This window comes from Triturus cristatus, chromosome 5_1, assembly GCF_964204655.1.
Source record: "Triturus cristatus chromosome 5_1, aTriCri1.1, whole genome shotgun sequence".
NCBI classification, from domain to species: Eukaryota; Metazoa; Chordata; class Amphibia; order Caudata; family Salamandridae; genus Triturus; species Triturus cristatus.
The window spans coordinates 457,952,933-457,966,941 of record NC_140587.1 but is presented as its reverse complement, the minus strand read 5'-3'; the positions used below and the strand labels follow the sequence as shown (position 1 = coordinate 457,966,941).

At 48.9% G+C, this 14,009-nt stretch overlaps 2 protein-coding genes across 2 annotated transcripts in view; one reads left to right on the top strand and one right to left on the bottom strand.

Moving 5' to 3' along the window:
* Window positions 1-8,792, bottom strand: part of LOC146831063 (uncharacterized) — a 40,334-nt gene extending 31,542 nt beyond the window's left edge. The window contains exon 1 of the mRNA XM_085603830.1: window positions 7,892-8,792. Coding sequence (XP_085459956.1) covers window positions 7,892-8,792 — 901 coding nt within the window. The remainder of the gene's footprint in view (window positions 1-7,891) is intronic.
* A 2,149-nt stretch (window positions 8,793-10,941) lies between these two features.
* Window positions 10,942-12,075, top strand: LOC146831062 (lamina-associated polypeptide 2, isoforms alpha/zeta-like). The gene has a single exon (XM_085603829.1). It carries the CDS (start codon window positions 10,942-10,944, stop codon window positions 12,073-12,075), a length of 1,134 nt encoding a protein of 377 aa, XP_085459955.1.
* Window positions 12,076-14,009: the final 1,934 nt, after the last annotated feature.

Genomic DNA, 14,009 nt, shown 5'->3' with positions numbered 1-14,009 from the left:
ACTCCTTAAACTTTTAAAGTCAGGCAAAGTCCTTCTTTTGTAGGATCCCACACTGTCTACAGGTACGGTCCTTCAGAGTGCAGTCCTCTTGGTGATGGCCAGGGGTTCAGCAGGGCACTCCTTCTTTTGTTTCTTACAGGCAGGGATCTGCGTTTCAGGGCAGCTCTCCCATATTTATCTAAGCTTCTGGGATGGCAAGTGGGGGGGGCACTCCTGACATATGGGATGAAGGGGGCCACCCTCAATGATGACCACTTCCCCTGGAGTGTGGCAAATTCTTGTTCCTGAAAGCACTGTTCCATAAAATTCAAACATTGAGAAAATCTCTCCTGGAGCTTAATGTCTGGTTAGCCCAACCTACAGGTGTGGTTAACCTTACTAAATACTCCACTTCCTGCCCCTCTGCTAATTCAATTACAGAGGCTCGCGTCTGGCAGGGGGTGCAGGAAGTGGGGGTGGGCCTGGTTCTTGTCCTTACTTTTGTACTCTCGTTGAAGACCAGTTTGGCTACCCCACCCCCTTCCTGTCTTTTGCTCTGCCACTGCAGTCCTCCTCCCAGCAGATGTAGCATTGTTTCCTTTCCTGCCACTTCACACCTCATCAGTGCAGTTTGGTTCAGCCTATCAAAGGTTGGTCAAACCCGGAGAGGATACTGTAGAGCTGGATTCAGGCACATCAGAAAAGCAAGTTCTATAACTTCTTTTATGTCATGGTTATATAAATCTAACCTTGTCAAATGTTGGATTTATTTGAACTATTACTTAGACACTTTGAATTCTTATTTTAGCTCAATCCTTTTGATAGTTACCCTTTATTAAATTTTAATAAATCTTTCCCATGTTAGCCTATGGAGCTAATTCACTACATTGGGAAAAAACTAAATTGGCAATTTTTCCCTTACCAGGGCTTATAAAACATCTTTTATAATGTCCCTGCTTAAATTAACAAAGCATCCTACCCTTGGTGCGCTTAGGGTAGACCTTAGGGGTGCCTTATACATAACAATATGGTAGTTTAGGACTTTGGACGTAACTTTATTTCCGAAGTTGAATTTAGACCGGTTTCAGGGTTTCACTCCTCATCAGCCAGGATAGCTTGACTCCGGTGGCATGAAGAGCACGGGACCCATGTCTGGGCATACCCGTAACCGTTCCTAGGATGCTTGTTTCCAGTCCAGGGAGGACCTGCCCTAGCAGTTTGGGTTGGACTGTTCCCATTGGGTGCAAGGTCAAGACTGATTTGCATATGTCTGGGTTCAAACTGGAATGGCATGGGGAGCTAAAATACGATGGATTTAGGTCCAGATCTCTGTAATGGGGTGAATGTAAGACATTGTTCTGCATTCTTTCCATCATTTTTCTTTTTACTTTAAGAAAGTGGGCATTGTCTTCCTTTACCATTCTGTGTGTTTGTGTATTCAGAATCAGTTTTTGGAGTTGGGGATGTGCATTCACTTTAGACAGTCACTGGGGAGGGTTGAGGTGTGCCCTGCCTTGCCAGGGTGACTCGTCTCATGGTTGAATAGACCTGGTTTCCATTTAGAGTGGTGTGAGGGGTTTCTCTTGCACCTGAATAGGCTGTGTCTCCTTTGAACAATGCTGTCTCCACCCCCTGTGGTCGTGCTGGACCATGGAGGACAGGACTGGTTTGGACTCGGCTCAGAGACCCTTGCCACAATGAGAACAATGACAAAATGGGGTATAAGTATTAGACCAAAAACCCCAAGACTTTAGATTACTTTGAAAAACACGAGGACTCTGCGAAGATGAAGTGGAAGGACGGTGTGAGTAGTGCTGCCTTTTCTGAGTGAGGGGTGTGTTGGCTTGCAGTTGCTGCTTCTTTCTGTGATGGAGGAAAAGGACTGACTCTTTTTGCCCTGCTGTGGTATCCTGCTTGTAGAGAATCTCCAAGTGCTTGTGTGTGCTTGCCTCCCGTTGGAGGTCTCAGGATAATCAAAGACCTCATGAGAGATCTGTGCCAGATCTAAAAAGAAGCCTGCCTAAAAGGAGAGATGAAGAGCTGTGAGGAGCGCTGCCCCTTTTCTATAGTGTAGGGGATGGGTAGACCTGCAGGTGCTCCTCTTTCTTTTATTTTGAAAGTAAAGCGTGTGAGGAGTGCTTTTGGTTAACATCCCAGCACATGAGGAACACTGTTCAGAATTCCTTGTGGTAGCACGTGCAGCAATGCCCTTGCTTAATGGGTCCAAGTGACGGAAGGCGAGAGCTGAGGCGCAGGAAGCATTCACCCTCTACCGGGTGGCCGGTGCGTGATCCCACAGTGGTTTACAGCCGGGGCTCTGCTTACTTGGCCCCAGACTGTACAGGATTACACCACTCAAGCTGAAAGGAATCCCAGCCTGGATGCCCCCAGGTTGCTGGGCAATGCCCACGTCATGAAGTGTGGGGCCGGCCATCCCAGAAGATGTGGAAGGCTGTGGTGACAGAAGAAGAGCTGACCAAGACTTTGCTCCTTTCTCAGCCAGCACCAGGGGAGGCTGCATTCAGCACTGCGGCACTCCCTGGCAGCTGGGACGGCTCGGGACGTGAAGCAGACTGGCCCAATCTGCCGACCGCCTCGTGGGTGAGTCATGTCCCGGGGCAGAACTGGCTGGCCTGTGACTGTCCTCAGGCAAAATAAGGACTTGGCTAACAGCTGCACTGCACAGACGTGGGCAGCTGCCTGGAAGCCTTGATCACAGAGGAGGGACCGGGTGGCTTAGGTGCATACCCTAGCCAACCAGAAACCCCATTTCTCACAAGGTTTTAAGGAAATCTTAGTACATGAGTACAATGATGAGGTGCAGATTTTATATAATCATGTAGTAAGTCAAAAGAAACACATTTTCAAGGGAAGAACACAGTATTATATTTGTTTTCATCAAAATAATACATTACCTTCATGTACTCATTGTAATGGTTTTTCTGTTTAAGATATAATATTTTCATTCATATTTTTTGCATCGGTGGTATATATTCACAGTAACATATATTCATGAGAGATGGTCATAAAAAATGAAATAAAAATTATGAATGAAAAATTCATGTGTTAGATGCACGTATATAGCTGATATGCTTCACGAGCAGTTCTGAGTTTTGGAACAAAACAAAGACAATGGCTCACTGTACCCTCTGCAGAAAACGGCGGATCAGACGAGCTCTATTGGAATGGAAGCGGGGCAGAAGATTGATGGAGAGACACCGAGACACAGATAGTCCCGCGAAGTTTGGCCAGCCATGCGCCCAATTCAAATAAACAACCTCCAGGTACACATTGTGTTGGATTAAATCCGCCAGCTGTTCGGAGCCCACGGCAACCCCGCTGAGAGCCCTTTCCCCGCTGACCTCGGATGCATTAATTCCTCGCCGTACATATTTTAAGATGATTATAAAGTATTGAAACGTACAAGCTGAGCCGAAAGGAACATATTCCACTGAGGTCAGGCGGAACCATTCCCGCCCGTGATGGAATTATAGCTTAAACAGCTGGAGCAGGGGCTCAGGGGAGAGACTTCAACACCTCCCTTACTACAAAGAAGGCCTATCTATCTGCTACATTTCATCCAGCTCGTAGCATTAACAGATAAGAAGGCTCGTCAATATTTAATAATTCACTCCGAGACTGTCCTCTAAGAAAGCTGCCTACATCCAAAACGAAAGATCATGGTTTTCACGTTCATCATTAAAGCAGTAACAATAAAAGTCCTGCCCCATCCTTTGCTCTCAGAGCGCCTGCAGGAGCTCGCGCGCTCAGGGCAGGACACGCGCCGTACTGAGAGAGGTCACGTGAAAGTTTTCAGTTTAGCGGGCCGATCGTTAATTGTTTCCATGAGGCACACGGTTTAATGTGGAGGCGAAATGGCGCGGCTGGCTCTCACATAACCAATGGAGAAAACAGGGGAGGAGAGAGTGCTGGGTGGAGACGAGAAGAATTAACCGAGTCCTGGTTCGCTGCCAGATGGGTCCCGGGTGACCTAATGAACACACTGTCCTTTCTGGGAAATCCATCTTTCTGAATGTATGTCTTGGCTCCAGGTGTTTTGACATGTGGTAAGATGGCAAATACATTATCCCGCGTTCTCGACTGAAAGATTTGTAAATATTCAAAATAATAAAAGGAGAATGTCTAAAATGGACCATGCGTACATAACAGAAGTGTGCAGTATTTAGCCCTATGGCTTTCTGAGAAGATGGCCGCTCCTACGAGTGGGTGATGCAATCTTCGAGACATAAATTAGGCCACACCCTTTTAGCAGAAGTGCCTAACAGATCCAACGTTTTAACGAAAGCGTAGAAATCGCCATGTGCCTAAAGCAACTCGTGGCAGACGTGAGGAGCGAGACAGGTGTTGGCTCCACTGGACTACCCTAATATCGCACATGTAGAAGTATAGTAACAATATAAGTGGTAATTATGGTACTACTAAGTAAGTGATAATAACAATAATAAGAACAACTTTGCACGAATAATGTAGATTTTCCTAATAATTTATGACGGAAAGTCTTAATTTTATTAAAGACACGGAGGCGAGTATTATGCTTTCTTTTCTTGCTTTATTCCAATAGCAGCAAGATAAAACTACTCTTCCCAGAAGGCTTGGAGAAACAACTACCAGCCAATGGGAAACAAAGAAGCAAATACCGACCAATCACATCATGGATAATAGTATAAGGTGTATCGTGACTGCAAACAGCCCTCTTTTCTTATGCGAGCAATCATGTAGTATGGAAAAATAAAGGAGAAACAGAGAACAAAATGCAAAAAGTCAAAGTCCACGTAAAAAGTTCTTTTCCGAAGACCACCAGAGGAGAGTCGGAGAGAAGATCCAGTCCAAGGACAGAAGGTGCCGTATCCGAAGGAAAGATCTTGATAGAATCCATGAGGACCTCAGGATGATGCCGGTGGCAGCGCTGGAGTTCCTGTGGGGAGGGAGAACACCAGTTAGAAGTGTTGTGGCGGGATAATACTCGCCTCCGTGTCTTTAATAAAATTAAGACTTTCCGTCATAAATTATTAGGAAAATCTACATTTTATGGCAAGACCGGAGGCTCCTATTATGCTTGTTTAAAGCATATCAACCACCATAGAAGAAGCAGTAAGAACGGGTTTGCAATAAAATGTACGGAACACTGAATCATTAGACCAATCTGCTGACTTCAGGATATCCTCCAGACGGGAGCCAGCCCAAAAGGCTTTAGAAGCCATGGCTCCTCTAGTGGAATGAGCTCCGAAAACGGAGACGTCAATACCGGCCAGGGACATGACCCAACGAACCCAACGGGCCAAGGTAGCAGCAGAAACAGGATGAAAGGGTTTACGAAAAGAAATAAGGAGTTGGGAGCTGGAGGAAGTCCTGAGAGCAGAGGTCTTACTTTCATAAACTTTTAAACATTGACCTACACACAATTTGGGATTGGAGGGAAAATAGGGATAGAACACAGACTGTAAATTGGTCTTGGTACGTTTATGAATATGAAACATTACACCAGTAGGAGTAAACTGTCTAGAAGAAACATCTAAGGCTTTCACATCAGATACGCGTTTAATGGAAATTAAACATAATAACATAGTAAGTTTAGCTGAAATCATTTTTAATGAAAGAGCAGAGTTATCAGGCCAGGTAGAAAACAACTGCAAAACCAAATTGACATCCCATAAACTAGAATACTTAGCCAAAGGCGGTTTTGAAAAACGAATTCCTCTTAATAGTCTGCATACCAAGGGATGCGCCCCCGCAGGTTTTCCATCAATGTGGGTATGATTGAGTGAAATGGCAGATCTATATAGGTTGATGGTACGATAGGATTTACCCGAGCTAGCCTCAGAGGCTAAGAAGTTAACCATAAAATTTAAAGAGACTGAAACGGGATCGACAGATTTCTGCAGACACCAGCTTGACCAAAGAGACCAGGCGGACTTGTAAGCCTTGGAGGTGCCAGGGGCCCATGCCCGACTAATAAAGACTGAAGCTTCCTGTGAAATGACGAAATCAGAAGGGGAAGGCTGGAAATTTTCCAGGCGGACAACGTCAGAGACTGGTTGACCATTAAAGGATGGGGATTGCCTTGAGGATCCGAGAGAAGATTGGGGAAAGGAGAGAGAAGGACGGGAAAGTCTACCGCCAATTCCAGGAGAGACGGGAACCAAATCTGGGACTGCCAAAAGGGAACTACTATTACCAGAGATGTCATCTGGCGACGCACCTGCGATAAGACCCTGTTGATCAACAGAAAAGGAGGAAAGGCATAATTGAGGTGAAGGGACCAATCTTGGAGGAAGGCATCGGTCGCTAGAGCCAAAGGATCCGGACGCCAACTGAAGAAATGAGGCAACTGGGAATTGAGACGGGAAGCAAAGAGGTCTATTGAGAAAGGACCCCACAACTGAGAGAGGGAGAGAAACACGGAGGGAAGAAGCTTCCAGTCGCTGGAATCCCGGAGGAAGCGAGAATGCCAATCGGCCACAGCGTTGAGATCTCCTGGGAGATATTCCGCGGAGAGCGATAGTCTGTTGGAAAGGCAAAACTCCCAAAGGCTTTTTGCTAGATCTGCCAGAGCCTTTGATTTTGTGCCACCGAGATGGTTTATATAACGAACCGCAGAAACATTGTCCATGCGTAGGAGGATGGTACAGCTTACTCTGTCTTTTGCTAGACTCTGGATTGCAAAGGAACCTGCAAGCATCTCTAAACAGTTGATGTGCAATTTGGACTCCTCTTTTGACCATGTACCGCCAGTCGATATTGGTCCACAACGGGCGCCCCAACCCGTCAGACTTGCATCGGATTCTAATACAAGATCTGGGGCGGAAGCGAAGATGGTTCGGCCGTTCCAGGCCTCCAAATGGTTTAACCACCATTGCAGTTCCAGGTGAGATTCGAGATCTAACTCTATTTGATCGGAATAAGCGAGACCTTGCCGAAGATGCCTGATCTTTAGGCGCTGAAGAGCGCGATAATGGAGGGGGCCTGGGAAGATAGCCTGAATGGAGGCCGATAAAAGTCCGACTAATCTCGCCAGAGTTCTGAGAGAAATGAGTGGACGGCGCAGAGCCTGGGAAATCTCCGTTTGAATCGTGGAGATCTTGGATTGAGGAAGAAACAGGGAAGCCAGGGGGGAGTCTACACGGAAGCCTAGAAACTCCATGCTCTGAGTCGGGATGAGAGAAGACTTTTCTAGATTGAGGAGAAAACCTAATTCGAGAAGAAGAGAACGTGTAGTGTTGAGATCGTTCAATAATGCCGATTTGTCTAGATTCATGAGGAGAATGTCGTCGAGATAAATGATGAGTCTTATCCCTAGAGATCGTAGATAAGCTACGACAGGTCTCATTACCTTTGTGAAGCACCAGGGTGCTGAAGAAAGTCCGAAGGGCAGAGATTGAAAACGATAAGTGACGTTTTGCCATTGAAATTGGAGGAACTTTGTGTGCGATTCGTGAATAGGAATAGATAGATAAGCGTCTTGGAGATCTATGCGGACCATCCAATCGTTGAGACGCAAAGTGTCTCGTAAGTGAAGGATCGTCTCCATTTTGAAGTGACGATAAACCACGAACTGATTGAAGAATCTGAGATTGATCACCGGTCTCATCTTCTTGTTCTTCTTTTGAACGAGAAAAAGCGTGCTGAGGAAGCCTGAGGGATCGAAGGGGGAAACTAGAATAGCTCTTTTGGAAAGAAGTGCCTGTATTTCCGAGGTGACTAGCAGGGACATTTCGGTTGAGAACACTAGAGGAGAAGGAAGAACATGTTGAAAAGGAGGAGCGTAAAGCTCGATACGATAACCTTGGACGGTGTCGAGAACCCATGGATCTGCAGTGAGAGACTGCCATCTGTGCAGGAAAAGGGCTAGACGACCCCCCACGGGAATAACTGCACTCACCTTGTTGGGAATTGTTGTTGTTGTGGCGGAAGCCACGTTGGCCCCTGCCCCTGTAACCTCGACCTCTTTGGGGGTAAAATTGGGGCTTGAAATCCTGCTGGTTGGAGTTGAAGTTACCACGGGAGCCTTGGGACTGGAAACCACGGCCGGTAGAGCGGCTCCTGCCTCTTCCGGCCCTGCCAAAAACCCGAGAAGGAAAGACCTTCTTGATGGATTGCTGCGCCTTGTCCAAGGAGGCAAAGGTGGTGACGAACCGATTTAAGTCTTTTACTAACGAATCTCCAAAGAGAAGACCATCAGCCTTGACACCAGGATCAAGGGGGGCAAGGTTGGCAAGCTTGGGATCTAACTTTATTAAGAGACCTTTGCGGCGCTCATGAGTCAAGGCCGCATTAGTATTGCCCAGGAGACAAAAAGCGCGTTGGACCCACAGCGAAATCTCCTCTGGATTAAGGTCCGTGCCATCCAGGCGAGCTGTTTCAGCTAAATCAAATATGCGGGCCAGTGGCCCCACCAAATCAAGCAGTTTGTCTTGGCAGGAGGACCAAGCTTTGTCCACGCCTTTGCGCGGATCCTTGCCAAACTTCGAGAAGAAAGTGAGGAGAGGTTGATCAATGGCAGGGGTAGAAGTTATGTGAGAAGGGAGAGAGGGCTTGGGACACTCGGACTTCAATTTAGCCCGGACAGTTTTGTCTAAAGGGAGACGAAGTCTGGAGGTTATATACTCTCCGACATGGTCAATAGGGAACCATTCGGTAGAATTAGGATGCCTGATAGATGCAGGGTCAAAAAGAGGGGTACCGTCAGGATCCAGCACCGGCTCCGATGCAAAGGCGTCCAGTTTTAATTTCTTAGGAGGGGATGAAGGATTTACAATATCAAAAATATCATCAAGGTCAGTGGCGTCACCCATATCATCATCTGTGTCGTAAATTGTTGAAATGACCAATTTCTGTGGTACCTCCGGGTTGTTAGACTTAGCCTTACGTTTACCAGCTACACTTTTTAACCCCTCCTGAATAGGAGGCCTGGGAGGAACCACGTCCTCTGTCATATGTGAGGAAGACTCACCAACCACTTTTGACGCCAAAGAAGAAACCTTGGAGTGTACCACTGTAAGTTTTCTGCTATCCCCCGCAGATTGGGCCATTGCTTTGGTCATGACACTTAAGAGAGAGTTCTCCATAGTCTTAGAAAACCGCTTCATAGAAGCTTCGACAGCAGTCTCCACTGAGGAATTAATAAAAGAGCTCAAATCCTCTTTGAACTCGTCCCCTTCATTGTCATGAGGCTCATTAGAAACCTGCATTGTGAGCAAAGACTGAGAGTCTGCTCAAAACCTGACCAGAAAGGGTTAATGTGAGGAAAAAAGGAGTGGGCGTATGAAAAAGAAACCCCTCCCCTTAGGGGCGTGTGAAATATGGCTGAGGGAAGGAAAACGAAGCGTGGAGAGGAGCCGGTAACAGCGCGTCGAGCTGAGGAGCCGGTCTGGAGCGCTGCGCCACAGTTGAGGCGGGGACCGGTGAGAGAGGCGCGCGAGGGGCAGGCAAAGCGTGCAGGGCGCGGGGGGAAACGAAAAACGGAAAGATTTTTACGCGCGTGAGAGCGCGAAGAAACGGAAGCAACGAAGTTGCGCTACACAGGCCAATAATACAGTTAAACCGAACAATACCAAAAAGTACTTCAAATTAATGCATATAACAGAAAAAGGTACTTATCTTGACTGCGAGCAGCAAGAAAAGAGGGCTGTTTGCAGTCACGATACACCTTATACTATTATCCATGATGTGATTGGTCGGTATTTGCTTCTTTGTTTCCCATTGGCTGGTAGTTGTTTCTCCAAGCCTTCTGGGAAGAGTAGTTTTATCTTGCTGCTATTGGAATAAAGCAAGAAAAGAAAGCATAATAGGAGCCTCCGGTCTTGCCATAAAATTGGCTTTTATGGCCGGACAGGATCCTAGGTATGTGATGCAGGATTTTTGATTGTTCCGGAATGTTGGCACTTGGACCTTTAAAATGTGTCATGGATATTAATAGGATGGGAAGCTAGGTCTACAAATGTCCATTGCCAGATGTCGACTCTGACCCTCAATAGGAGCGAATGTCACTTATGCAGGAAGGATTTACGGTTTCACTTTTCAAATCCGGAAGTGAGGGAACTAGTTGTTTTTGCTTAGTTTGGTAGGCAGCCATACAGCACCTTTTAAAACGTTCATGCCGTCCTCATTGTGAAATGTGTAATTGATCAGGGTGCTGGTTACTAATGAAGAGCAGAGTAAACATTACCTCCTCGTCCGTCTTCCTCGCCACAGTATTAACCAATGAGCCTTCGGCTCCCACAGAAACTCCAAATGCAAATTTCACATTCTAGTCTCCCTCTCCCTCCAATATGGCCCCCAGTTACGACAGCCAATCCCATAAAGGGATACAGAAAGCTCCAAAACGACCTGTTTTTTTGTTTCTGCACTACTCCAAGTGCTGTGTTCCTGCTTGTCAGGTAAGTGTGGCGCGGCGGTCCTGCTTTAGCGGACTCTTGTGCCCTGTATACGTTTGGTATTGGGGGTACTTTGTTTTACATTGGACCCTCGGTCCTCCGTGCTGCTCCGGTTCCTGCTATTGCGGTACCGGCATGGCTGAGGTCGGGTTCGTTTTGGGACCCGCCTCCTCTCTGTTTCCACGCCGAGGTGTCCTGCTGTAAGGTCGTACTTTACCGGCGAGTTAGTCAGATGATTGCCGACCGCAAGTCCTGCTCAGCGGACTTCATGCGGTCGGCGCTTTTATTATTTATGATCGCGTTTCCAGCGCGGGGAGTTGATTTTACCGTCTTCCCGTTTGGGACTTGGTTTAGTTTCTTCTGAGGCGGCAGTCCTTTGCAGCGTCTCCTCGGCTGCGGTTTTCTTTCTCGGTGAAAGGGGTGGGGGGCGTACTTATGGTTCCTTATGTACTTGTTGGGGGCGTGTCATGTTGTTTTTTCCTGGTGCTTGATAGCCATTTAAAGCACAGGTTTCTTCGGTTCTGTGCTGTATGCTTGTTCACTTCCTGCCTTTCGTTTTCTTGCAGTTATGGAGGTAGCTGATGACGTGGTGGCTTCTGGCCTTGGGGAAGTCGCCTCTGGGTCTCGGGATGAGTTACCTTCCTTAGCTGTGATACAGCGAATGATAGACTCAGCTGTGGCTTCTGCTTTACATGGCAAGATGGCTGCGCCTCCTTCTAAGAAGGTCAGGCCTGATCCTGCCTCCCTGGTTGGTTCTGACGCTGAAGGTAATGTGGAGGTTAAGGGTCGCTTTGTACAGGGTGCTGACCTTAAGGATGTGCTGGGGCACATTCGCGCCAACTTGCTGTTTCCTGGTTCGGTTGTTCCGATGGAGGAGGATTTTTTTGCGCAATATCAGCGTCCCGTTCCTGAGAATCTCCCCTTACATTCTTCTGTTGTGAAAGTGTTGGAGACTGAATGGAGGGATGTCGACAGGGTTGCTTTCCCACCTTACCTGTCTAAAAGTTACCCTTTGCAAGATTTTGCTGCCAAGTATCCGTCATCGGTGAAGGTTGATTCCTTGATGGCGGCAATGCCATCTCATGGGTCTGTGGTTTCTGAGGATTCCTCTCCTGCGGATCCTGTGGATAGGAAGGTGGATAGGGCGGTGAAGCGCACTTTTTCTGCTGCAAATTTTTCCATCCGGGCTGCCACTTATTCTTCTTATGCCATTCAATCCTTGCTGAAGGATTTTCAGTCCTTGGCTGAGCTGTTGGACCAGGGCGAGGATAGCTCCTCTACGTTGGCCATGATGGAGCAACAGGTTTGTCTCCTTTCGGACGTCTCTTTTGATGCCTTGGGTGCAGCTGCTTCTGCGGCTGGTTCTTCTGTGGCGGCTCGGCGCCAGTTGTGGCTGCGCTCCTGGAAGGCTGATGCTGCCCAGAAATCTTTGCTTATGAAGATTCCTTTTACTGGAGTTAAACTTTTTGGTCCTCCTTTGGAGGATATGGTGAAGAAGACGGCGGAGGATCGGAAACTGCTGGCTCCGGATCGGGCTGGTCGTTTCCGGTCTTTTGGTGCTACCCGTGCCTTTGGTCCTTCTCGTAGGGGCCGTGTTCACCAACCCTTTCATGGTCGGGGGCGTGGCCGGGGTGCCCCTTCCACAGATAAGTCCTGGTTCTCCAATGTTCGCTCCTCCGATGCTGCTCCCTCTAAATCATGACTCTGTTTCTCCGGGGAGGGGTCCGGTTGGGGGTCGGCTGCGATTCTTCCTGCCGTCCTGGAGGTTCAGTCGGATCAGTGGGTCCTTCGGGTGGTTTCTGAGGGTTTTCGCCTTGGGTTCAGCCAGAATCCACCAGACTATTTCAGGTCCACTCCTTGCCCCAGGTTGGCTCTCAAGAAGGTGGCGCTTTTGGCCGGTATAGACTCTCTTCTAGCAAAAGGTGCTGTGATTCCGGTTCCAGTGAATCAGCAGGGGTTGGGGGTGTACTCCATGCTGTTCCTTGTGTCCAAGCGCACGGGGGATCTCCGGCCTGTCCTGGACTTGAAGTGGCTGAATGGGTTCATTCCTCCTCAGACTTTCAAGATGGTGTCTCTGAGGATGATCCTCCCTCTGATTTCTTGGGGGAATTTCTGGCATCGGTGGATCTGCAGGACGCCTATCTCCATGTGCCAGTGCACTCCGCCAGTCAGCATTTTCTGAGGTTCTGTATCCTGGAGCGCCCTCATCCTCCTAGACCTCTCCGCGGCCTTCGACACTGTCTGCCACCATACACTAGTGCAGCGACTCAGCAACGTCGGAATCCAGGAGAAGGCACTGGAGTGGATCATCTCCTTCCTCGCCGGAAGGACACAGAGAGTCCCCCTCCCCCCGTTCAGATCTGAAGCCACCGAAGTCATCTGCGGCGTTTCTCAAGGCTCCTCGCTCAGTCCAACCCTCTTCAACGTGTACATGAGCCCCCTCGCAGACATCGCACGCCAGCACAACCTCAACATCATCTCCTACGCCGACGACACCCAGCTGATTCTCTCCCTCACCAACGACCCCGCCACCGCCAGAGCCAACCTCCACGAAGGGATGAAAGAGGTGGCCGAATGGATGAAGAACAGCCGCCTGAAACTGAACTCGGACAAGACGGAAGTCCTCATCCTGGGATCCTCACCCTCCGCCTGGGACGACTCCTGGTGGCCCCCCGCCCTAGGCAGCGCACCCAAACCAACAGACCATGCACGTAACCTGGGCTTCATCCTGGACTACACCCTCTCCATGACCAGAAAAGTCAACGCCGTCTCCTCGCCGTGCTTCAACATCCTGCGCATGCTACGAAAGATCTTCCGGTGGATCCCCACCGAGACCAGGAAGACGGTCACCCAGGCCCTCGTCACCAGCCGTCTGGACTACGGCAACTCCCTCTACGCCGGAACCACCGCCAAACTCCAGAAAAGACTTCAGCGGATCCAGAACGCCTCAGCACGACTCATCCTGGACATCCCCCGTCGCAGCCACATCTCCGGACACCTGAGAGACCTGCACTGGCTCCCGGTCACCAAGAGAATCACCTTCCGTCTCCTCACCCACGCACACAAAGCCCTACACAACCAAGGCCCAGGATACCTCAACAGCCGCCTCAACTTCTACGCTCCCAAACGCCAGCTTCGATCGACCGGCCATGCCCTCGCCACCGTCCCCCGCATCCGAAGAGCCACCACAGGGGGACGGTCCTTCTCCTTCCTCGCCGCCAGGACGTGGAACTCCCTCCCGACCCACCTCCGCCTGACCCAGGACCACCTCGCCTTCAGGAAGCAACTCAAGACCTAGCTGTTCGAGCAGTAGCGGACCCCCCTCCCCTAGCGCCTTGAGACCCTCTGGGTGAGTAGTGAGCTATATAAATGCTTTGATTGATTGATTGATTGACTACCAGTTTCAGGTATTGCGTTTTGGTCTCTGCTCTGCGCCCAGGGTGTTTACGAAGGTTCTGGCGCCTGTCATTGGTCATTTACATGGGGAGGGCATTCAGGTATTTCCCTACTTGGACGATTTATTGATTTCTGCTTCTTCTCTTTCTTAGGCGGTGGTCCATGTCCGGAGGGTTTGCCAGGTCCTGGAATTACACGGCTTCCTGGTGAATGTGGGGAAGTCCTCCCTGGTTCCTTCGC